Genomic DNA, 26161 nt, shown 5'->3' with positions numbered 1-26161 from the left:
TGTTGATGTTGATGTTAAAGAGTTTGAGTTCAAGGATGTTAATATTGGTTCCCATTTATAGCTCTTGACCTCACCAACAGTTTTTACAATATTTCAAAAGAGTATGGTACTGACACATGTTTATGTTTTGTTATTGGTCACATCATAAATGTAAAAATTAAACTGGTGTTAAACAAATCACATTAATCTCTGAGATTAATGTACTGCATACAAAATGGTGCTCTAATTAAAATTGGTTTATACTGCTTTATAAAGGGTAATTGCAATGTTATTTTCCTATTCTTAATTAAAAAAGTACACACAATTTTATATATCAATGAAATTTAAACATGTTTATTCCTAGAATCAATAAAAAGCTGTGGTGATGGTACACCACAGATCAAGGTGTCTGAAGTCTTCACCAAGACACTTAAAGATATAAGGGTGTTTAAGAGACTGTTGCATAAAATATTCATAAGCAACATGCTTGTAACAGGTGATGTGATTTTGTATTTATTCAATGTGTTAATCTGTGCTTATTCTTCAGGATACCTTTGCAAGCTGATTTGGTTCATGCTAGTATGTCAAACTAAACTTAATCACAGATTAATGTAATGTAAAATGTCCTACATTATTAAAACATATATAAGATGTGTCTGTTCCTGTATTACTTTAGTTCTGAAGCAGTGCATAAAAGCAGTCTATATATGGCATTTTCATCAGAAAATAGGGCTGCAGGCTATAAATTCATATTGCTTGAAAATTTGGTAAACCACAGGAGTCACCATGGCACAGAAAGCTAAGGAAAGCCTGGCCAATTAAAGCCACCCAACCCTGGCAGCACCCAGCTAATTGCGCAGCGTCACACAGGGAACCCTCGTCACTGTGCTTTGCCCAGATCTGAACCGGCAGTGCCCAGATTACAGTTCAACCTGTGCCCTGAGCAGAGGCCTTTCAGGTTAGCCGCTTGGGAACCCTGTGATTGTATTTTTAAAATCCCTTTTTCAGATAATCAGTGGCTGGATTCAGTGGCTGGATTTTCAGGCTCAAGACAATTGCTCATAATGGCGACATGTAAGATTATGACAAGCATAAGTGTCAGTATATAAAATGCAAAAATGATATAATGCCAGAGCAGTTGGAGATTTAGAAACAGGACAGACAAGCTGATGAAAAGCAGACAGGGCTAACACAAGGTAAAGCCCATTAACACAGGAAGGACAGATGGTTTATACTGTCAACTCCTTTGATTTATGAAGTATCATTGCTGTTAAAGAGAACGCATTGAATCCAGTAATACTTGATAATATGCTGGTAAAACGTGCAGCTACAAGAGACCGAGTAAAAGAATGCTAACTGACTGCGAGGCAATGGGAGTCAGAAAAGAAATACAGGCCTCTCCCACACCATAAGCCTTCACAAACTTTATAGTGAATTGTAAAGTGTTACCATGTGGTGTCAGACAGTTTTCCAGACACACGATATTTGACTGGGAATATTGATGGGCAGGAGCAGTTTGTTTAAAAATATCAAGTAAGCGACACCCAGCTAATGTCTGGATCGCACACAGGAAAAAGAAAAATGAAATTAAAAAATAAATACAGACAAGCTGGACCAGGTTTGAAGACAGGGCCAAGTGAGTTTGGTTCGCATTGCCTGTGATTAAATAAGAGACGGCAAGGTCTGAGTCTCCAGCTCAATTTGAAACAGCCTTTGCCAATCTGTAATTAACCATCTATAATCAAAACTGTACTTATTGAAGGGATACAAAACCAAAGAAGGTAGACCTATAAAAAGCATACACACATGTATTTTAATACTAGGATATAAGGGAGAGAGAACTCTTAATTAGAATGTATTTATTTGAAATTCTGTCATCATAAATTATTAGAACTCCTGCGCAAATAATTAATTCATTGTCAATCAATTACGCCTCATAGATTTATTGAAGAAAATCAAAATGTTTTCTTTGAAACAAAAAGCAACATTTTCATTTCCTCCTAAGCTTAGTCTGCCATGGCAGTTTTTAAAGAACGTAAAACAGGATTTGTGAATGTATGGAGTGTATATGTCATAAAAAGGGCCCTGATTACGTGGCAGGTTTAAATTAAATTGTTGTCCTGCAGCTATACTTAAAGAATGCCTGCTCGTGATGTATTCATCAGTAAGTCATTAATCCAGCAGTTAAGCAATGTAATCTGAATCTTGTGCAAAAGTTATATTCCATTAATTTGATAAAAAAAGCTAGAAAAGTCAAGAGATTAAGTTCGCCACAAAATGGGAATGAAATTAGATAAAAGTGAAAGCTCTGGCTTTAAGCATGGAAAACATTAGCAGCTAATAAAGACCTAAAGGAGGAAAATTAGGTTGTTCTATGGCTTAATTCACTTGCTTGTGGGGAACTACTTTTGAATACTAAGCTTTGCATTAAATAACCAAAAATCAATTCCATCTGAAGGTTTTAAAAGTATCAGAAGGGATTTTCATAAAAGGTAACTTTTTACTGGAAAAAGCCAGTTTATTTTTCTCTTGTGTTGAATGCAATAAATGACATGCATTGTCTTACTGAGCATGAAACAGAGACCTTTAGTTTGCACTAGATTTACAACTATGATGAGTCATGATGTACTTTAAGACTGGTACACAATGTGCTTTGAATAACTATATATATATATATGTGTGTGTGTGTGTGTGTGTGTGTGTGTGTGTGTGTGTGTGTGCGTGCATGCGTGTGTGTGCGTGTGCGTGTGTGTGTGCGCGTGTGTGGTTTCTGTAACAGTTATCTAGAATAAAAGGCAAGACATGAGTAAACAAAGAACTGCAGGGCACATGTCTTACATTTAATGCCTTATGGTAGTGTGTTGCCTTTGGTCTACCAAAAGTCTTTCAAGTTGTTAATAAATTATTTTTCTAAACTGTGCTTAAGCTTTTCTCATTATAACTGTTTCAGAATTGCCTGATCTTTGCATCTTTTAAGGGAGAGAGATCAAAAATGATAAAACACATTGGTTCATTGTTGACTATTTGATTCTCAGGCAGGAATCTGTCAGTTCCCACAACGCGACACACACATTTGACTTTCTCTTGCTTGGCTTACTAAATTAATAAAAGATGTCCTATTTTTCCAATTGTTTTGCCCAAGTACTTTAATTGGTAGATCAGTTTTTAATTAGCCAATCAACCAACCTCCAATATAGTTTTGGCACAAAAATGATAGACTTGAATTTTCTTCAGATGTGTCAGTGATGATGAAATGGTATCTGGATAAAAAGCAGAGTTTTGATTTATCTCAGCTCCAATCTTTGTCACTCAGTGAAAATTCCTGTCAGTACATACCAGCGAGATGTTTCTCCATACACTGCAGTTCCTTTGAGAAGAAGGACTCCTTCGTTTGTTTCTGGCTGAGGGAGCCCCCGCCTCTGGCAGACATTAGATCTGAGTCCCAGACTGGTTGACGCTAGTTGAGATGAAAAAGTCACATTAGAAGAAAGACCCTTGAAATGCACTTATATACACATATGTGTCTTTTACAATCATTAAATATTGAAGCCAAGGCTGTTATAATGAGGGGCAATAATTATTAGTATGGGGATAAAAAAGTTATGAACCAGTATTATTAATTCTGAAAGTGTTGCTATTATTATAATACAAATGTGGGATTAGTATATGTTATAAGCATTACTGCTTTAGTCAGTTGGGCCAACATTTCTTTGCAGTTATGAAACCAAGCTCTTTGGCCCAACACCTGACTATAGCAGCATTACAATTCACTGACTTTCACATCAGCCACATTCTGAATCTTAATAAAAATAAGGTGTATATCATGTTTATTGTTTTACATAGAATTATGTTTTGGATCAATTATGCATTATTGGTAATGAATCTTGCATGTGTGACATCTACAATTCAGCACACTCAATCAATTCAAAAATACAAATATAAAGGATGTCACTTAGGAATTCCACAAATTTAAACATATATTTGCAAAATGGAAACTAAAACCACCCAATCAATGTGCATGGTTTGTCACACTTTATGCTCTGGTAAAAGTATATTTATTGATAAAATGACACTACTTTATATATAAAAATACATATACATAGATGTTTTTTCTTTAAAGAAGGTAAGCTTGAGGTGAGAAACCTCACAAATAATTCTTCATGTTACAGAAAACATGTGGAAACATTGTGTTTCTGAGTCTAAAGTCTAAGTCTAAAGAGTCTAAAGGTCTGCTTTTTGGAAATATTCAATGCCATTAAATTGAGAAGACAAAGGATATGGGAGCATATAGAGGACTTAATTGAAATTTAAATGCAAAATGGAACATGATTATGCAATTGTGGGATTGCATAATAATGCTCCAGTTTGCGTTTACATTTCAATTAAGTCCTCTATATGCTTCCATAAAAGGAAAACAACATATTGCTTGTATATAAATGTATAATTGATTTTCAAAACTCCCACTTTAAAGACTTCACTACAGCACACTGTATTCCTGGTTGCTGGGCCAAAGAAACACAAGCACTTTAAAACAAGTGCGTCATACTGCAATAAAGGGGAGATGAAGCTGGTCACTTTAACTGAAGCAAGACAGTTTCTCATTTTGACAAACGCAGACGTCTGTATGTTCGACCATTTCCTCATTGAAAATTCAAGTGGTCTCTGTCTTTGAGGAAATATTAATAACTCCAGTCAAACAATTAATTTAACCCACAAATACTGGCACAGATCCCATTTACAACCCATTTACCTTTTTGGCATATGGTTAATTAAACTGAAGTTAGAAACAATACTGGAAACCATAATAATAATAATAAAAGAGTACTATTTAAACAACAACAAAACAACAACATATTGTATCAGCTCAGTTCCCAACTGCACATATTATTTTGACATTTAATTAAAGAAAATAAAAAGTTGTATTATAATTTAACGAGAAAACAAAAAGAAGCCCAAATCCCTGAATAGGTTTTATACAAATTATTTGAATGTATCTAAGGGATCAGTTTCATGGCTGAGATAATTATTTTACTATGTTTATTAAGCATTTGCTGGCCTCATGGATAACCTATGTTGAGGTTCACAAATATTGCAACAACAAACTAACTGAACTCCATGAACTTCTTATTCAAATACTTGTCTGCTGATGCAATTACTGAAGAGATGATACAATGTTTTATGTATGTTACCACTGTGTTCTCAAAGAGTAAATCGTTTTCATTAATGACAGTGCAGACATTGCAAATGCATATTTCAGCTTCATTGGTAAAGAAGCCACATGAGATAACTGCTCAAATGATATCTGCTTTTGGCCAGGCAATGGAAACATTCCTCTTAATAAAAGGAAATCAACACATTTTCCCACAAAGCTTTGGCTAAATAATTAGGTGTAAAAATACATCAGACTTTTAAGCATCATTTCTAAGAACGATAAGCTGTCAATCATCTGGCATTGACTGCATTCTGGTGATTCAAGAACAGTGACTGAGCCCCACTTCAGTGTGACAATGAATTCAATGTACTTTAAAAGCTGCAAATGCAAGGTATCTATAAAATAGTCTTGTATGCAACCTAAAAAAACTAAACATGTTCATTGAATAATAAGATGTGATTACTGGATTTTGCACAGCCAATGCCCAGGGGGACTATCAGTTGGCATGATCAGGGAATGGCATTGACAGGGTAAAAGTTAGAGGCACTATGACTGTAGAATGTTTAACAGATGGGTGTTTGCAAATGCAATGGATTCAATCAAAGGCAAAGCCCAGCTTACTGTCAAACACAGTTTAGAACTCAGAAACAGTTCATAATTTAATGAAGGCTGAGTATGAAAGAAATGGCAAATGTTTAATATTCAGAAGGACAAAAGTGTGCAGAAAAAGGGCAGTAATGCTGTGGATTTTCCACGTATTTCACTACTTTATACTTTAAACTATGTATTGACAATGTAGCCTAACATTCATAAAACATCTATTCTGTATTTTGAAGGATGGTTTCAAATGCATTGTGAGAAAAGTCTGCTAATGTAATGTACACAACCACTGATATCAGGTTTTAATTTCCCTTTCCCTTTCTCGGCTGCTTGAAAACAAACCATCCATCATTACTTATTTAGAGTATTGTTTCTCTCTTTAAAACTTTAAAAGTCTAGCTTGTTCCTTGACAAACCATTAACTGATTGGGTTATTTCAGTGACACAGCAATATTGCTGGCTGAGGTTATGGCAGGACAATCATTTGAGTTGATACAATTTTCCTGGAAATTACATAAAACAGGGAATACTGTAAAACCTTGGAAACTTAAATCTAATAAAAAGGTAGATAAGTACCTTGAAACACTGACTCACTAAACATCTGGTCTCAATAAGCCTTTACTGGCATATAATGCACCACAAGCCTGATATGTAATGATGTTCTTCATGTACAAATAAAGTGGTCCAATTCATTATTTGCCACATTTGCCCAAACTGAGGAAAGGGTAACCCCATGAAGGGATGGAAGGCCCACCCTCGTACAAGGAAGCAAACACCACCAACCGCATTACCTCAGTCCCACAACCCAGGTCATAAAGTGAGTTTAAAGGACACTCTGTGCTTGTTTGCAGGATATGGCATTGAAAAAAGTGAAGGATAGGAAAAAAATAATTAGTCTCCATGATTTCTGAGTTTCAGGCCTTTGAATTTTCTACATCTTGCTGCAAACAAATAGATGATTTATTACAGTTTCATGTTAAAGGCTGCCACACTATGTTCACATCTGTTTATTTTTTAAAGGATTTTTTTCTAAAAAAGAAAAACATCTTGTTTTCGGTGTCAGCATGCCATTTGTTTGGGGTTATAAAGTAGCCTCCCACACACGCACAATTTTACTTAATTCCACAGTTTCACTTCTATGAAGATTAAATTATAAACACCCGTGTTTAATTTTTTGTTCAACAGGTTCCTTTCCCAGTCATACAATCGTCACTGTATTTTCTACTGTATTGTGCCCCACTGTATAACTCATAAAATCTGTGTTGAATTGTGTTTTATAGTGTTTGTAATATCATATGTATTATGTGCACTAGCTCAAGTCACTTAGAAAAATCGATTAATAAATTATGATAATAAACACTGCATACTAGAATCACATGTTCATAATAACAATCGATGTAATTGTAATTGTAATCAAAATGATAAGACTGGAGATTTATTATTGATAACAGTTTTACATCTGATTCAACAGAGAGCTAAAATTAGTTTGGGAGACAAGGAGCTACTTTAAATTATTTTCTTCTCCTCAGTGAATAACATCACTGTGCAAATCTGGCTGCTGCAGACTGACTCTCCTCTGAGAAGACTCTAAATGGATGTGCAATATTTTTTTTTTAAAGGGAAAAGTAAAAAAATGACCTCTAAGGAAAAACACATACAATATTCTTGTACAGTGCACATAGGTGGACTGGCCATCGGGCAATTCTGGCAAATAGCAGAAGGGCTGGCGGTCCATTTCTCAGTTCGGTGGGCCAGTCGATATGCATGTGGGCCAGTTGCCCCGTATAGACACCCTGTCGGTACCCAGAACCGCATGTTGCCAAACCCCACACCAGACAGCACTATGTGACACCCAGAACTGCACATCGCCAAACACACATCGCCCCTCGGACTGCACTTTGTTGGCACCCAGACTTCACCAGCCTTCGCCCCACTGGGTAAAAGTCCAGGGCCGTTTTTTGGTCCCAGTCCGCCTCTGACAGTGCATGCCAAGTTGTTCCAAGGTTTCAACCTAAGGGTGTAGATTTGGAGTCAAGCCAGAAGTAGTTTTGGGGCAAACTACAACAATTGTTGAGGGGGTGATTGGGTCAGCAACTGGGTACAATAAAGCAATTGTACGACAGCAGACACATTACATTTCATGAAACAGAATGTCAGGCAATGAAATAAAAGCAAAAGTGCCATACAATAATACATTAAAGAACTGAGAAAATAAAGAACAAGAGTGCGATCTCATGGTAAATGTGTTAAAGAGACCAATTAATCAAACTGCTGAATTAGGCTTGCTATACTCCAGCAGTGTTCTCTGAATCATTTGTCATAAGAGTGTTGCGAAAGGGCCAGACATATCAACACACAGTTGTCATTTGAGATTAAACAAAGAATCCTCAGACAAGTTAAAATTTAAAATTGCCCCAGCAACTGCTTTAAAAAAGGACCAAACCTCTAAATATTTGTGACAAATATCACAAGCTGTAACTGCCACTTAAAGCAGAGTCTTCAATATATCTAATAATGACATGCATTATCAAGGCTTCAATTCTTCTAAATTAAAAATATATCACACCCTTTTGCCCTAGAGCATCCACTGGAAGATTATAATGATAGCGTTGTCAAAAAAGAAAACCAAATAAACACAGGTGTATGATTCAGTGTTAACTTTGCAAATCATTTTTATGCCTAGAACACCTTATTATGTGTCAAAAACTGTTTTTCAAAAGGTTGTTCAATTGCTACAGAACGATTTTAGATTCTTGATGTGGAGAGCATGATTATTTATCATATTACCCTGCTGACAAATGTAAGCTGAATGTGACTAATGTGACTGATAGTTAGAATAATTGCAATGGTGTCTCAAGGCTTATCCTGCATTTAACCAAATGATTTGACTTTTATATCAGAATGTGTGTTTCTTATTAGGCCAACACTTTTGGAAAACACTTAGAAAATCATGGGAATGTTTTCAAAAATAAAGTTCTCTTCAGAATATTTATAGTCTTATTAAGGAATATTATCTTTCATTCATGTTTTTACAAATTCCTGTAGTTTTTAGTTTTTTTATCAATAACCACTGAAAGCATGACATAAATATACTATTTATAAAGAGAATGAAACAATGGGACAGATTAAATCAAAACTTTGACCCACGCACTAAAAGAAAACTACAAACCTGCACATCATAGCGGTTACATTTATAATTATAAGAAAGTGGCATCTAACTGAAAATGAAGCCGCAACTGAGTACAGTTCTGTAGTTTTCTATTAGCGGGTGGGTCAAAGTTTTTATTTAATCCGGCCCAATGTTAAAATAATATATATTTATCTGTGTTTACAGTAAAACAGATGGAGCTGAATGTGCTTGTGCAGTATTTACAGGACTGCACCAAAGTAGATACTCCCACTTCATCATGATCACGATGACTAGGAACTAACAAAAACATGAACGACATGTAATACAAATACCACCTCATTCTACAGCAGTCAGTGACAGCATTGCTTTTGGCCTCTGAGATTTCTTACTATTTAAATACAAATCCTTGAATTATTTGTTTAACTAATCAGTCATTAGGGAGTCTAATTACAATAGCTTTTGATAAAATGCCCAAGAATTAAGCAATTACACTGAAAACAACCATTTTACAGTTTCAATGCTGCAGAAGGTATTCTGAGACGTTTGCACTTCAATCCCCATATGGACTGTATTAGAATCTGTTGTTATAACCTGACAGACAAAGCAACATGTAAACATTTCCTCTGCAGAGGTACTAGAAAAAAGCCAAATGGCCAAATTAACATAGACACAGCAAGGAAGATCAGTCTTCGTGAGATCAGAGCTGGACTTCTATATCCTTAATTACCATACAGGGTTTGTCAGCCCGCAACGCATCTCACATGTTGGTAAGGAGCATGCAATTCTAATGCAGATGGATCGAATGTGTGCACATAGCCAGCATGTCTGGACCCAATTGCATCTGTTTGACATGTGTGCATTTTGGTGGGCAAAACTTTTTTCCCCCCCGTAAAACAGTCTAAAAAAGACTTTTATATTTTTACTACACTTGGCTAGTAGGATTCAGTAATACGACATCAGCGCCTTCAGAGAAAGAAAAATACGCAAACATTATTTTGGAATTGAACTGGTAAAAAAATTGACTTTTGTACGTAGAGGTAAATTGCTGACAATATCCTACTATGAAGTTGGTGATTTGCATTATCATGGGAGGCAAGTGGTCTTATTTGAATGCTTATCACTTGGAGCATTTATTTGCATAATTCTAAAGATGCTACAACAAGTAGCAAACAAGTGATTAGGCCTAATTAAGTTGTGTTATCGACTACTAGAAGACACTTCATGACAGAGTCAAGCAGCTCATAAAGAAAACAGATTTTGATATGAAACTATATCAATGTAATTAAACCCTATGTTCTTGGACAATTCCCTACTATAGTCAGTGGGTCAATAAGCCTCGTAATAAGCCAAAATCATTCATAGACTCAGTGGTGAGAATGAAACCACTACTTCTACCAGACAAAATAGTAAGCACCCTCAAACTTCAAACATGCTTAACAACTCCCAGTACTTTGAAATGAACAAAATTATAGGAGGATCACAACAGGAATTAAATACAAGATTGTGGACTTGTTTAATTTTGTAATATCAGTTTATCAAAACAATGGCTGTTTAACACCAACATTTTCAATAATATAACACTGGAAGAAGACAAAACAATATGCCACTGAGCATGCATAGCTGAGTGTTCCAACATATCTTCTTTAAAGATATTATACATAAAATAAATACATAAATAAACTTCATATCCAGATATCTAACCCACTTTGAACATGACATGAAACAATATTTTTGTTTGTTTGTTTCATTTAGTTTTTTTTGAAAGCAGAATCAAGAATGAGATAAGTTAAAGAACAAATTAATCTTCAGATACTTGCAGGAAACCTTGCCCTTCCACTCTTAGGACTTAAGAGTTTGGTCAAAAATAAATAAAAACTATTCTGATAGTCTTCAGAGCTGTAGATAATTATTAAAACGGATTCCATGTCTCTTGAATGTACTAGTTTTAAGCCAGGATTCACATGGAACTGTGGTCAATTTAAAGGAGGGTAGGACAGCTCTATTTTGAGGAAAGCCAAGATAATCACGCTACCGATATCTGTTTACATGTGTGATACTACAATACCACTCCAATAAGGTATATTCTATAAGTTGGCCACTTGATTACAGAATGGCTTGGGTATGATGGGAATTAGGAATTCTTAATTGAGGGCAAATATGTGTACTTTGGATATAAGGCTATCAAGCCAAATTGTGTTTCAGTTATAATTCTCCTCCCACCAATGATATTGTAAAAAAACAACAAAAAAATATTTTCTTGACAAAATTAACTGTAGACCACCCCTCCACAAATATATATTCTTCCCCCACTCCCTCTCCACTGACATATAGTGTGACCTGTTATTTATGCATAATGACAATGAGGACGTATGGTTAGTTGCACTTTAAAAGAAAACAAAATAAATAAACCGAGACATAACTCAAATGTAAAACAGTATCAGCTACTGTTTAAGATGACAAGAAGAAAGTATTAGAAATGCCAGTAGATTCTGAAACATGGGCCAAACCCTTCTGCCAAAAATTTGAAGAGGTTTTACCTGTCAATCTAAAAAAAAAAAAAAAAAAACATAATACAAAACAAAGAGGATATTTAATTAATCATGTAACATGAGCACAGATTCGTCAGTAATTGAAGCTTACTTACTGGCCCTGTCACTTGAGAAGCACTCTCAAATTCTTCATCTTCCTCCATCAGTGATTCAACCCCAGGCAATGGACCTGCTCCAAACAACAGAAAACCACTCACTGAACACTTACATCACCTCTCAGGAATAATTGGATTGGAACACAGCTTACATGTCAGGATTAATTGCCAGTCCACACACAGGTAAGGAAACAGTTACAAATAATTCAATTTCCAGATGCACGGTTTAATTTAACCCTAACTGTGAACTCTTGTGTATTACCTTCGCGGAAGTGTGCCCGAAAGCACAAAAATAAAGAAGCAAACAAAACAACATTAATTGTAGACGCTTTTTCTTTTTTTACTTGTATACCTTTCTTTACGTAAAGCCACCCTTAAGACACATTAGTCTCTCATACAGAGTTTCATTTGCATACATTATTCATTCAGTGAATAGATTACTAAAAATAAGATAAAATACTTTGAGAATTTGGGAAGATTTCAAGAATACCTTAGTTTGTAATACAATTTATATGGAAAGTACTGGTTCCAGAAAAACAATTAAGACGGTACATCATTAAAATACAATTATCTACATGGGTACCTGCTGCTTGTGTACAACACAGTTGGAATACAAATGTATACAGAAAACAAAAGACTCCAGTTGTGGATAAAATTATATTTTCACACTATATCTGTGTATAGTTTGTCAATTCATTGGTGATAATACGTACATGAGATTTCTGGCACAGCTTGTTCAGGAGATTGGGCACATTGTGGTTCATCATCTCTTACTTCTATAAGACTGTCACCTTGAAGCCTAAATAAAACAAAGAAACAAAGGCCATTATAATGAGCAGATGCACATTTTAAGAGAGACAGAAACAATGCAAAGATTCAGAGATTGGTCTTCAAAGAGAAAATACTTTCACAAATGTATAATTTGGGATTTCAAACACGACTACTACTACTATTACTACTAATAAAACAAACAATCCCCAAGACCTCAATGAATAAAGCTGCAAACAATATATATCTTATTATGTGTACAATAAATGCAGTTTTTCAAAACATTAGTAGTTTTTTATTACCATAACAAATTCAGTGCTTTGAATAATCTGCTTCATGGTATTCTGAGATAAACTTAAACAATACACCTTTATAACTCCTAATAAATCTAATGGCATAGATTCAGACATTAAAAAATGCTAGGCTCCAATCCGTTTCAGTGCTGATGTATAGTATTTTGCCTGACTGGAAATCTGGAGACATGGTGTCTCTATTTAAAAAGAGGGATGAAACAAAAATGCCCAAATCAATCAGTCTTATCTGCACAACATGCATACAGGAATATGGGCATGTTGGTCTGTATCAACTGTAATATAGGGGAATTCGGGAAATGTATATTATTTCTTGTAAGATGTTACCACAAATATGAAATACAATATCATCAGCCATCTGAATACCTTACCACAGTTCTGCTATCTGTGGGCATTTAAGGGAGGGTTTGAGGCTCACAGTAGTATTTCCCAAAAGTTGAATCCTATATTGTTTCTTGTCAACAGAGGATTTTGATTGGCAAACCCACCCTATCTGCCCACCCACCCCATAATAACTTGGTATGGGTTAGTGATTTTATTAATATTTCATAGATTCTCATGTGTATCCTCTCCAAAATCCTGTGGCACGTGGAAATTAAATATTTTGCCAATGGTAGATTTCAACTAGGTGTAGGTAATTTTGCAATGTAAGATCTCTTCTTTTAACAGCTGACAACTACAAATCTGAACATTATTTAGGTGCCAGGCTAATAAAAAACATATCTGTTTTGAATGATTACTTGTGAGTTTAAGAAATATGTTAAAAATAAGAAAACTAGATACATTTTAATTTGAGATACAGCTGAAGATAGAAATTGTTTAAAGGTTAAGCTTAGAAATAGACTGGATATGATCCTTGGATCAATAAGTTATTAATGGACACCAAACTAGGACAATGGGTCAAATGGCCTTATTCTCCTTTGTAAACTTTTTGAATCATTATATTTAGTATATTCAGAGCACAATATTTTTAGTAATTTAGCTCAGCTTTGCATTCAATTAAGTAAAAAAAAATGTGTTAGATGTTGGACTTTGGTTAGGATTAGAGTTCCCAGTAAATGTAGGCTTTTATTAAAGGTAGGGTTGCTTTTCTACTGAGTTAACTGAATCTCAACTTTAAAATATTGGTGCTGGCTAGGGTTGGGGTTCTGGCTGACCATAAAATGGTGCAAGTAACTTATTGATGTACAGTACAATGGGTTATAGTAAAATGTCCCTGGCTATATAGGTAAGATATCAGATTATTTGACTAAGATACATTATGTGAGAATGTCAATATTGTATTTGCAATTTTAAAAATGTTCTTAAAACACTGGTCTCCTATGTCATGCTTTACAGCTGAAAATTATTTTAAATGTATGTTTCATGATGAAGAACTTAAAGCCTTGACATAATGCCTTTGTTTTTGTTGTGTGTATTAACACCTTTTAAACATTACTGTAAAGCCAACAAAATCACAAGATTTCAAATACTGAAAGCTGGACATACTGTACAGTATTAAAGTTTTGTTTTCTATAGACCAATGCCTAGCATCTAGGCAATGGTCTATAGAAAACCAAACTTTAAGACTAGACCCTTGCTGATTTACATGAATGGTCTTCTGCCTGCTACAGCTCCCATTGCCATTCAATAAAACAGTCATTATATTGAAGTAATTCATCTTACAAAGCTAACTCCCGAACACCTATGATTTATAACACAGGTCTCAGGATATTAAGGAGTGGGATATTATCTAGGATATGTTTAATAATGGAGGTTGTGGTTGGCAGTATATCTCAATTAAAGGGATCAACATGGGCCTATAAAGAATGTATGAAGGCTGGGCAAACCACAGCAATGCTACAATGAAAAACATGCCACAGCAAAGGAGCAGGACTGAGCTTAACACTTAAAAGGTGTAGGTATGCGTAAAAAAGCATATTACTTCCTATCTCTACCACACACTCAGAATTATATCAGCATTTCTTGTATGATACATTACATTATATCTGAAATAAATAAACATCATCTACCATAGGTCAGTTTGTATGAAATGTAAGCTTCAATTAAAACTAACACACCTTAGTATTTAACGATTGGCAGCATCTATAAACAATATTTTGTGTATTAGTTTAAACATAGATTCATGATGTATAGATCAGATGTAACAAACACAGTTTTCCATGCAGCCTCTGCCTCAGGTATCTCCTTAACTTAACCTGGCTGCAGAACATTTAATTTGTCACTCAAAAAGAAGATGTGAAGAGTCAATAGAAAATCACAGAAACAATGAAGCACCATCCTGGCTCTGCTTAAAGATTGCACTTAGATCCTGTGTGCAAGTTCTCATGGTCTGCTGATTCATAATAAGCAGCAATAAAACCAACAATGTGCCAATACTTTACCATTATATAAACCTAGCCAATAAAACATCTCACAAGGCATTTGTAGAATCTTACTTACTCATGCTTAGTGAATCCATTAGCAGTAGATGTTTAACATATTTTCTAGCACAAGGCTGACCGATGACACAAGGTGTTTGGTGAGACTTTGCATTTTGGTTTTCTTTTGAACTTGGAACTTGATCAAAAAGAAAATTAAACCATATTAAAGAAACAAAATGTTTCTATATTTTGCATTTGGAACTGAATCACAATTAATTAATAAATATTGTCTATCTATTTATAAATTATCTGTATTTATAAAAAATATAGATTTTACTTTTAAGTTTGAACTGATTTCATCGCCAATTTTTAGATTTTGTTTCTCAGTTTTTCACTTCTGCAATGAACAACAATATAAGGGATTGAATTAGTGTGACAGTTAAGCCAAAATAGACTAAAAACATATAGGGAGGACAGTTACCACCCTGTCCTTCGAACTGCTGAGAGTTCAAGATATCTCAGCCAAGTAAGTTTTACAGATTATACATACTGTGGTTTAAACTGTGTAGAATTGCCTTAAAATCTAAGTTCATTCTCACACATTATTCTCTAACACATAAAAAGTAATGCACAAAAGAGAAATGGTAACCTCTTTTACAGCAATGTATTCCATGAGTAAACTCGATCTGTACAAAATAAACCTCAGATAATTAATTTGAATTTAGAAATCATAATTTACACGTGCTGTTGTTTTTGCATTGTGGTTCCCTTGTTGAAGCTGTTATCATCTTTACATTTTAGATTTTTTTAATATTTAAACTTACAGAAGAAATCACAGACAACCGAAAGAGATGGAATAACGTCTCAGATGAAAACTATGAAATTGAAACTTCCTTCCTCTTAAGATAGAACCCCAACCAAAAAACAAAACCAATGATAGTATTTAATTTCCTGTTCACTACAAAAATGAATTCTGGAAAAAAGATAAGCTGTATATATGTACAGGAGCAAAACCAAAAATAAAACGATAAAGAAAAACACCCTGACCCGATTATGTCCGCTGCTTCATCTCAAAGATACAGATTATCAGGTCTTGGCATCAGCTGTCAGCAGTGCATGAGCATGGGTAACCAAATAGAAAGAAATCACTGCAAAAGATTTGGCCCTGCAGTGTTAAACAGGAAATGTTTGGAAAAATAAGTGATAATGTGGAAATTATCAGCGTTTGTCTGTGTGGGAAAAGCAGGCGATTTTGTAAGGCATTTAAGATAAGAACTTAATCTAGCAAATATGTTGACTGTGGACACAATAAGAGGAAATGGAGTTTCCCTGGTACCTCAAAGTAGTAATACCTTTAAACTGTATTTCAAATGGAGTGTTTTGGCAGTGGCAAAAATAAAGACTAGAATATAGTGGGAAAAATACAATATTCACCACTGTTGCAAGACGTTTATAGGGGCTGCTATACAATATTGGAGCCTACACTAGAATATGCCTGGGCAGTAGTTGGAAGGGAAGCATCAAAGGAAAAGTCAAATTGCTGCTGGAAGTGATTTCGGTAGACCAGTAGGTGGCAATCTTTGTAAAGAAAGTCCAAACCAGTGCCCCACTATAGATGTAGAGGGGAGAAAGCTGTAGGAGATGCCCTTAGTAATTAGTAACTTGAAATGACACTTTAACATCTAAACAATAAGTATCCCTGGGTCTCTTTCTAGAGAGCACTGGTATCAATCCTAGGGTTGTGGCCAAATCTAAAAGCAGATTATACCATCTAACCAATAAGATTAACACCGATACCGTCCAGTCATCTGTGTAGTGATGGATAAAGTAGATTTTACCTTGCACACCTTGAGCAGATGTTCAGAGTAACTTTGGCCTGCGGTTCAGGGCAGTAAGAACTGCGGCCTTGGCTAAACTTGCTGCCAGAAGGTGCCAGGCTGGTCACTCCCTCCATCCGAAGATCGTCCAGATCCTCTGTAAATACAGTCACAGCACAGTGGAAAAGATTAGTCACAATTTAATACTGTACGTGTTTACTGTCACTGTGAGATTAATAACCAATGGGGGTTAGGCAGCTGATGAATACATATAAAAATGCGACTGATAAAAATCAAAAATATTTACCTTGCCATAGTTAGATGGGAATGTATTTTGTACATGAATATTTGAACATTAAATACATTTGCAGGTTGGCTAATGCTCATTATGGTAATAATACTATATTTAGTGAAGATAGCACTCTAACTGGAAAAGTAAACACAGACCTCACATCTAGACTTTACACAAGATTTGCTCCTCACACCGAGCTTCTGAACTCCACTGTGTACCACATGAGAATCTAAAAAGATCCATGTGTTTAAAACAGGCATAAGTCATCTCAGTATTTAGCCAGAAACAGGTGCAGATAATGCACTTTTCGATTTGGCAGCTATAGACTACCAGCAGGACTGGGCTTGAAATGGTGCACAGGGCCACGCTTTGATTGTCTTTTTGTGCAGCTGTTCGTCCTTGAGATTTCCCACACACAATGTTAGTGCTTGATTAGGTTTGGGACGTCTTCCAGGTTCAAAAGGGATTATAATTATTAGGTGTTCAGTTGGATGGCAAAAGGTCCATATTCTCAGAATGCTGTTCGATTCCACTAATAGACCAAAAGATGTTGAAAAAGCAAGGAAAGATTTGCTGTATTGCCATTTCAAAACAGATGTCTTAAATGTCAAGGTGCATATTTGCATACTTGTATATTTTCAAGAACTTGATTTTTCCTAACCATACTGAACGTGAATTTAAATCACATTAAGCTTAAAACCACACACATTCCTTGTAGTTCACTAAAACATGCTGACTAGGCACAATATAAGGATAATCTTATCTTGCCGTTTAGGCCTAATCGTGTAAACTTATCCAAGGAACAAAATACCGCACTAAATCACTCTCTTCTGACATTAATACATTCTTTTAGAGTTCTTCTCTGACGGGAAGTTAAATATATCATTTGTAAAATGCAACAGGCGGGCTTTGGTTCTTCATGTGTAAAAAATCCCTTTAATTTATGGCGCACAACACCCACACACACACACATATATATGAGTGCACTGATTTTAATAATCAATTCAAACAGATTGAATTAAATATACATGTGTTTATTTATTATTTAAAAAGGGCATTCACATGTTTTATGTTAACTGTGACCACGGTATGAGTTTTACTGAGGACAACAGCAAAAATTCTCCCTGATGTAAAACAAGAAATTTGTTCGGATTAAGCAATGGCAGTGTGATTCATCGAAGGTCTTGCACCAGTAGAGAGTGAGGCGGATTCAGGGCGAATTATACCATTACACCGTGCTTCAGATTTCCTGCCCATCAGGGCCCCGTACGCCACACGACTTCTGAGCCCGCACACGTATCACCTATCTGACTCACGTCTCCATTTTCCACTAATGTTTAGAGTGTATATCTCTCAACACTGTTCACATTTTATGACAATAATTAAAGAGGTGTTTAATAACTATACAATATGAGAAAAGAAGAAGAAGGAAATAAACAATCTTTTAAGTGTAAATTGGGGTCTTGAAAGATACAATTAACTATGATGTGTCCAAAAAGCATGATATTAAACCCACACTATGTGCATGCTTCACCGTTAGGTTATTAAATGTGGTGTGGAGCTTGGTCCTCATGCGCAGAAACAACTGAGCTTGTGAAATACCATTCAGTGCCGTGATATTAAATATCTCATTTATCATTGCTGCTGGAATCCAAATGAACTGTGTAACTGCTAGAGGCCACCTCAGAAGCTGCGCTGTGGCGGCTCGTGGGAAAGTCTCAAATTCATGCCTGCCGAATCCTCTGGGTATCAGGGCCAGCTGTGTTATCAATGTGGTATACTGCTGCAGGGGCCGTTCCCCAGTTAACGGGCCACCAAGTTTTAATGCACTATCCAACAGCAGCTCACTGGAAATCTGGTCTGTTTTTCTTTTGTGGAGAGAAGACAGTGAAATAATCAGCCTCAAGAGAAAATACAAAATGATACGTTTCTTGTGGATTTTACTGTACCCTTTCCTGAGTGGTGGGAGAGCGATTAAAAACAAGCTGCTTTCACCACCGCGTGTGGAAATCAGACCTAAGTTTTCTTTTGGTCTTGCAGATGGCTTGGGTTTGCGAAGCTTACGCAATTCATTCTCCACACAGCTCCTTTTCTTTTCTTTAAAGCAAGATGTTACAGCAAGTGAGCCTAGTAAACCATGACGGTATGGCGTGCAGAAGTCCCTTGAAATAATATCAATATACTACACTGCTGTCTTTTTGACTGGAAACACTGCGACAAAATACTGGCTGATGTAATCGGCCCCGAGCTTTTTCTCTCTCTTTTATCTGAATCAGAGAAGAAAACTGAATGAACCTTTCAACTCATCCTGATTAATTTTGCATCTACTGGATGACTTTCCATGTTTCTTTTTTCCCACAGAGATTTAGCTTATTTTCCTTTTATGTGGGTTTAAATCTGCTGGTTTCACAAATGGTCCGCTGATTCAGCCAACAATCTACTTTAAGACTCCACACAGACCTTCATCTATCTGACAGGGATCTGAACTATTGCCATGTAACAGCTAAGGGTCTAAAGTTGTCTTTTTCTCTGCATCACAATAGTTCAGTTTCTAAGGAAATAAAAGTACTGTCACCCCATTGTCATATTATGGGTTTCGAAATGCCACTCTATGCAGATTGGTAGTAAAACAAAACAAGCTTACAACTGACACAAATGCATATTCTTAAGGGCAAATGCTAATAAAGGTTTAATTATATTAAAAAAAGAAAAGCTTGAGCTTTCACAGACATAATACCATTATCCCATCTGTTGTAACTGCTCCCATATAAAACCCATCACCAGACAAATCAAGGCCCTATTAAGAGGAACAGAGTAATGCTTAAATTAACCAGGCTATCATGTCTGTCCAATATCAGATGTTTTACGTTACCTGAAAATATAGAAGCATTCACCATCTCTCCTCACACAACAGATACATTAGGAAAGCTGGGAAACCCCACAATAATCTCTCATAAGAAGTGTGTCTAATCTCCACTGTCCCAGACAGGGTTGAAGACACAAAGTTACTACCTATACATTCATATATTGGCTATGTTTCCAATTGTAACTAGAAAGAGAGCAATAGAGATGATGCTAGAAGTAGTTTACTCTTCCTTTCTTGGCTGTGTTTACATTTTCTTTACTTTTGCTTGTTTATGATAAAGCCTCTAATGATGCCTGAAATATTAATATATTGCATTATTGAATCTGATTGATGTTAGTTTACATTACATGACAAGTACTGGCAGTTTGATATGGAAACAGCTGAAACTGTCACCCATGTTGGTTCTCTCCTAGACAAAACAAAAGCCATACTGCTTCTTGACAGCACACACAGTGCCCTTATTAAGTCACTATCAACCAAGCATGCATGGCTGTACAGTCTCAATTGATAAATGAAATGGGTCTTATGCTGCTAACATAAAGAAGGACAGATTTCAAAGCTGTTATCCAGCACATACTGGTTGTGAAAAGTTCAGTTTCTGAATCACAGAGGTACAGGAAGAGGCAGTTTGATTAGATTCATGCCGATAAGCAATATTTTACCATATACAATATTTTAGTTTCTTGCTAACAAAGATAATAATTATATAGGTTAAAAATTAAAACTTGTGAAATAATTAAATAAACCTGTTTAGCATTACTGCATAAACTCATATACAAACATTTGTATAGTTATAACATTGCAAACCTTTTCCAATGGCATAACTATACAAATGTTTGTGTTAATAAGCTGCATTGTAATTGAAACCAAGTTATGATTTAAAAACTGGAAAAGACACTACAGTGCCTATAGAAAGTCTATACTGCCTTGAACATTTATTGTTAAATATAATATAATATATATATTTATATATATAAATACAAAACTGAATTGGATGAGTCCCCACCCATGAGTTAATACTTGGTGGAAGCACCTTTGGCAGCAATTACAGCTGTGAGTCTGTTGGGATAGGTCACCACCAATTTTATACACCTAAAAATATATTATTGTGCATAAATGTGCACTTAAAACTTCATACAAGATACATGGAACATCTGCTTTTTTCAGAACCAAATATGGGGCTGGGCCATTTCAACATGAGAACAGCTTTTACATGAAATGGCTAGATGGCACAAAAAATGAAGGGCTCAATCAATTACTACACTGTCTTAGCTTTGTTGCACATCATAAGCTTGCCTAATGGTCCTTATTGCCCATTTGTCACCAACAGCAGGCATCAGCACTTTTTCCTTATATAGCTCTTTTGATTGGCAGTCTTGATCAAGTCTAAAGCCAGATGTCTGGAAACCCAGCTTGTAGACAGCTGAGGATCTAATGATGATCCTGCAAAACAGCTACTGACTGCTGTGTCTGTTTGAAAATGTGTATCTGCTCTTTCCATTTCCCTCAGAGCAGTGTCAGCACGAAGGCTTCGAAAACAAATGGGAATATATTGTTCTCTCTGTGTTTGGTGTATTTGTGGTCTCATCAATTAATGAATGACTGATGAGTATGAGTGTTATGGGCAGTGCAGTATAAAAATATACAAATATACAAATACTTTGAGTACATGAATAGATAGACAGAGTTAAAGCCCCATTCACACTGAAACGCCGCCAAATTGCCGGCAACGTTAGCCTGTTTTTTCCCTGTTGCCCCCCATTCACACTGGGTTTGAATGCCGGAAAATTGCCGGTAAGGATGCACTCACACAGAAAACAGAGATTGCCGGAAGAGCACTGTGGCCATGGGGCCGAGATGCTACAGAAGCCCGTGAATCCAGAGAGAAGACCCGGACCGACACTCTGGACATGTCTGTACAAGTGCAATCATTTCCGTTTAAAGATATGGCAGTAGCAGTAAAATACTCCGAGATGGATATTTAGGAGACATCACACTACTGTGTTATTGAATATTTTTATATAGGCAAAACAATCACCATTCGGCTGTGCAACGCTGATTATAATATTCACAAATATAGTAGTCTATTGTTGTGTTCTGTATAACTGCATAGTGTGTTTAAATAGACAGTTGGATGCGTCACTATTCAGACTGTTGTCATATGATTATGAAAATGAATCGCTTTGCTGGTCAGATCTGTGCACATTCTGCACAACGTGAATGCACCGGTGTATTATTTGGTTGTATCAGAATCAAATGTAGTGACTTTATTGCCATCATTATTATTATGTAATTACTGTATTAGCAGACGCCCTTATCCAGGGTGACTTACAAATAAGAGCAATACAAAGTGCAAAACTACAGTACAGTTCAAAGAATAATGCAATTTACAAATTCAAATTTACACATGTGTATAGGAAATATACAGTAAACAATACAATGTAGTCATATGTATTTGTTATTGTACGCGTTATGCTGCCATTTATTATATGTATAAATCATGTAAAATTTAAATATCCTGTGTTTTATTAATACAAAAGGAACCAAGCTCACTTTATTAATACAATATGATCGGAGTCCTGAGAAAACACAGAAGTGAATCACGAAAACTAATCCGGGTTACGAACTGAGTGCGTTTGTACACAAGGCAAGTGAACAGCAGCACACTGACTGATACATTGTTTCAAAGCAAATTAACTGAACCGATTTTGTTTGAAATGAACCCAGTGTGAGGGGGTAACACGTTTGCCTATATAGAGATAATATACACCGATCAGGCATAACATTATGACCACCTGCCTAATATTGTGTAGGTCTCCATTTTGCCGCCAAAACAGCCCTGACCCGTCGAGGCGTGGACTCCACTAGACCTCTGAAGGTGTGCTGTGGTATCTGGCACCAAGACGTTAGCAGCAGATCCTATAAGTCCAGTAAGTTGCGAGGTGGGCCTCCATGGATCGGACTTGTTTGTCCAGCACATCCCACAGATGCTCGATTGGATTGAGATCTGGGGAATTTGGAGGTCAAGTCAACACCTTGAACTCGTGATTCATCAGACCAGGCCACCTTCCTCCATTGCTCCGTGGTCCAGTTCTGATGCTCACGTGCCCATTGTAGGTGCTTTCGGCAGTGGACAGTGGTCAGCATGGGCACCCTGACTGGTCTGCGGCTACGCAGCCCCATACGCAACAAACTGCGATGCAATGTATGTTCTGACACCTTTCTATCAGAACCAGCATTCACTTTTTCAGCAATTTGAGATACAGTAGCTCGTCTGTTGGATCGGACCACACGGGCCAGCCTTCGCTCCCCACGTGCATCAACGAGCCTTGGCCGCCCATGACCCTGTCGCCAGTTCACCGCTTTTCCTTCCTTGTACACTTTTGATAGGTACTGACCACTGCAGACCGGGAACACCCCACAAGAGCTGCAGTTTTGGAGATTCTCTGACCCAGTCGTCTAGCCATCACAATTTGGCCCTTGTCAAAGTCGCTCAGATCCTTACGCTGCCCATTTTTCCTGCTTCTAACACATCAACTTTGAGGACAAAATGTTCACTTGCTGCCTAATATATCCCACCCACTGACAGGTGCCATGATAACGAGATTATCAGTGTTATTCACTTCACCTGTCTGTGGTCATAATGTTATGGCTGATCAGTGTATTTTGTATGATTTATTGGTACATAATTTCTGATGTGTGATAATAGTTAGCATTACATACGCCAACCTGTTGGTTCTTCAATACCACTCAGAATTGCTGCGACAAATATTATTTTCAACCTCCGCTATTTCTAACAACCCGGTGCGTTTCTCGTTATGGTCATGAGTTCTTGATCAAAGGTGGCATAACCTTTGTGTTGTGGTCGCAAAAATGCGCCCCTATTCTGATTGGTTATGGCAGTTAGCTGACGCACTGTGTCAACACGCAAAGACTTGATGTTGAATTTGCCAGCAATCATTTTCCTGCTCCATTCACACAGACATGTTGCTGGGAAATTGCCGGCAATTAGAATAGGATGCTTGCCTGAAAACTTCCGGCAATGATTTGCCGGCAATGACCCATTCGCATAGCCTTTAACGGCAAATTGCCGGCAAATTTCAGGCAATTGTTTCAGTGTGAATGTTTTTTTTTTTTAAGAGACCCTTATGGGGTTAAATGCTGGTTCCAGATATTCACGATTCACCACAATGCTTTATCAGATTTTCCATTGGGATGCAGTAAGCCTGGGATAAACCTTTGGTTAAAATCATGGACAAATATATAATACATGTATCCCCTATGCAATAAAACATGGCAAGCCCCATCCTGCTACCCAGTGTCAGCCAGCATAATCCCCTCTGGCACAGATCAGTGAAGTTATCAAAGGGTGAACTTTTTCATACCATTCTAAATACCTGTGCGGTTATATCTGTAAAACTATGATTACATACACAGTGGATTTTTCAGTTGTTTTCCCATCATTTGAAAAGAAAAAAAAAATTCCAGTAAGTGATTCAAATTTTAATGGATAAAGTGAAATTAAAGAGGTAAATATGGAAAAGACAGACAGAGATTAACAATGTTTTGGTAATAGAACAATATATCATTCTGAGAGGAAGATCCATCCGAAGCAAAGCCTATTGAAATCGGCCTGTCCTTAAAATACAACATACCTAAGAAAGCAAGTTTAAAAAAGGAAAGGACAAAGACCACAGGTCTCTGGGGGTAAGCGAGCATAAAAGGTCACCTGACAAGTCCACACTTGAGCTGAGTAACATCCGGAGTCGAGCCCACTAGCCTGCAGTGTGGCGAGGTAACTGACAGGTGAAGAGCAGTGTTCAGGCATTGCTAGACAAAACATCTGCAAAAGAAATATTCTGTGGCAGTGTTCTTAAGGGTTCATGAACTTTAGGATTGTATGACTTTAAAAAGAAACACAATATCTGCCACCTCATTTCAGCACAGATTTTAACAGACATCTATCAAGATGATTACGTAGAATAGTTCTAAGAATATCCTGAAATATGTATAGACACAAATATGTATATCTACACAAAGTGGGCACTCCTACCTTATGGCATTAATATATATATATATATATAAAGTCACAGTATATATATATATATATATATATATATATATATATATATATAGTCACAGTCACATAATAAATACTTAGATAATTAGTTTAGTTTTTATACACACCATAACATATATACACACAACATAAAATCAATTCACTTCTTGTTGGAATGCTTTTTGCACAAACTGGCTTTTGACAGACAGGGAATAGTGTGAGTAATACAGATTCCCTGGGTGAAATGGTCCACTTTGAGCCACTGCCCCCCGTTGATAATAACACGTCAACACTATACACTTCAAGACATGATCGATTGTCCTGGCAGTGTGCATGGAAAACCAACAGGGCCATAATGAAAGAAAATTATACTCTGTACATTTTTTATAAGTTGTTTTTTGAGAATCAATCATACTGTACATGTTGCACTTTTTAAACCAATTTATATGATGCATTACTTCCTTGTAGTGGTCAAAGCTGAGTAAGATCAATGTTAAGGAATCTGTTTTAGCCAACTTTCTCCTACAGTGAGAGTCTTACTGCTAATCCAGAATAGCTGATTTTATAATGGAACAGAAACACATTTCTAAACATGGGATACAATCAGGAAGGTCATTATATTTTTTGCTTTGTGTTTCTTCACCCAGTGAAACAGTGTAATTTAAAGTGTCTTTGATTCTGACAAGGTTTACCTTCTTATTGAAGGAGAAAAGCTACAACCCCACAGTCTTGTAATTCTCATGTTGTTTACATTTGTGTTTCATTAAAAACAAAACGCATAGCTCTTGGTTGGTGTTTTTTCTTAATAGAAACGTCTTTGATGTGCAAAGGAAAAAAATGCATTTGTTTGGCTTTGTAATAAAAACAATACTTCAACTTTCATTTTCAAATTACAAAAGAAATGTCTCTGATTTCAATTGAATTATTTCCTTCCCTAAAACACGCAACTGCGTATTCAAACTCTCACATCATTTTCTCAACAGAACCATCTTTTAAGATGATCAAAATCAGATGCAAGCAAAGACATCAATATCAATGACACAGTGACATTGGAAACAAAGAAATAAAGTAAAATAAAACAAATCAAATAGCAGTTACAATTGTGCATTGCTCATCTTATAAAAAAGAAATTCTACATTCAATACAAATCACAAATACAATTAATAACAGGCCAAAGATA

The 26161-nt window shown here is 36.2% G+C and overlaps 1 protein-coding gene across 3 annotated transcripts in view; it reads right to left on the bottom strand.

The window, feature by feature from the left end:
• Positions 1-26161, bottom strand: part of c2h8orf34 (chromosome 2 C8orf34 homolog) — a 113868-nt gene that overhangs the window by 21388 nt on the left and 66319 nt on the right. For 2 of the 3 annotated variants that reach the window (XM_066720806.1, XM_066720825.1), the window contains exons 8-11: positions 16786-16921; positions 12219-12304; positions 11506-11579; positions 3316-3436 (exon numbers count right to left, since the gene is read on the bottom strand). In XM_066720806.1, coding sequence (XP_066576903.1) covers positions 3316-3436; positions 11506-11579; positions 12219-12304; positions 16786-16921 — 417 coding nt within the window. The remainder of the gene's footprint in view (positions 1-3315; positions 3437-11505; positions 11580-12218; positions 12305-16785; positions 16922-26161) is intronic. The other variant, XM_066720816.1, reaches the window with a different exon arrangement.

Source organism: Amia ocellicauda, chromosome 2 (genome assembly GCF_036373705.1).
Source record: "Amia ocellicauda isolate fAmiCal2 chromosome 2, fAmiCal2.hap1, whole genome shotgun sequence".
Lineage (NCBI taxonomy): Eukaryota > Metazoa > Chordata > Actinopteri > Amiiformes > Amiidae > Amia > Amia ocellicauda.
This window is presented reverse-complemented; position numbering and strand designations above follow the sequence as displayed.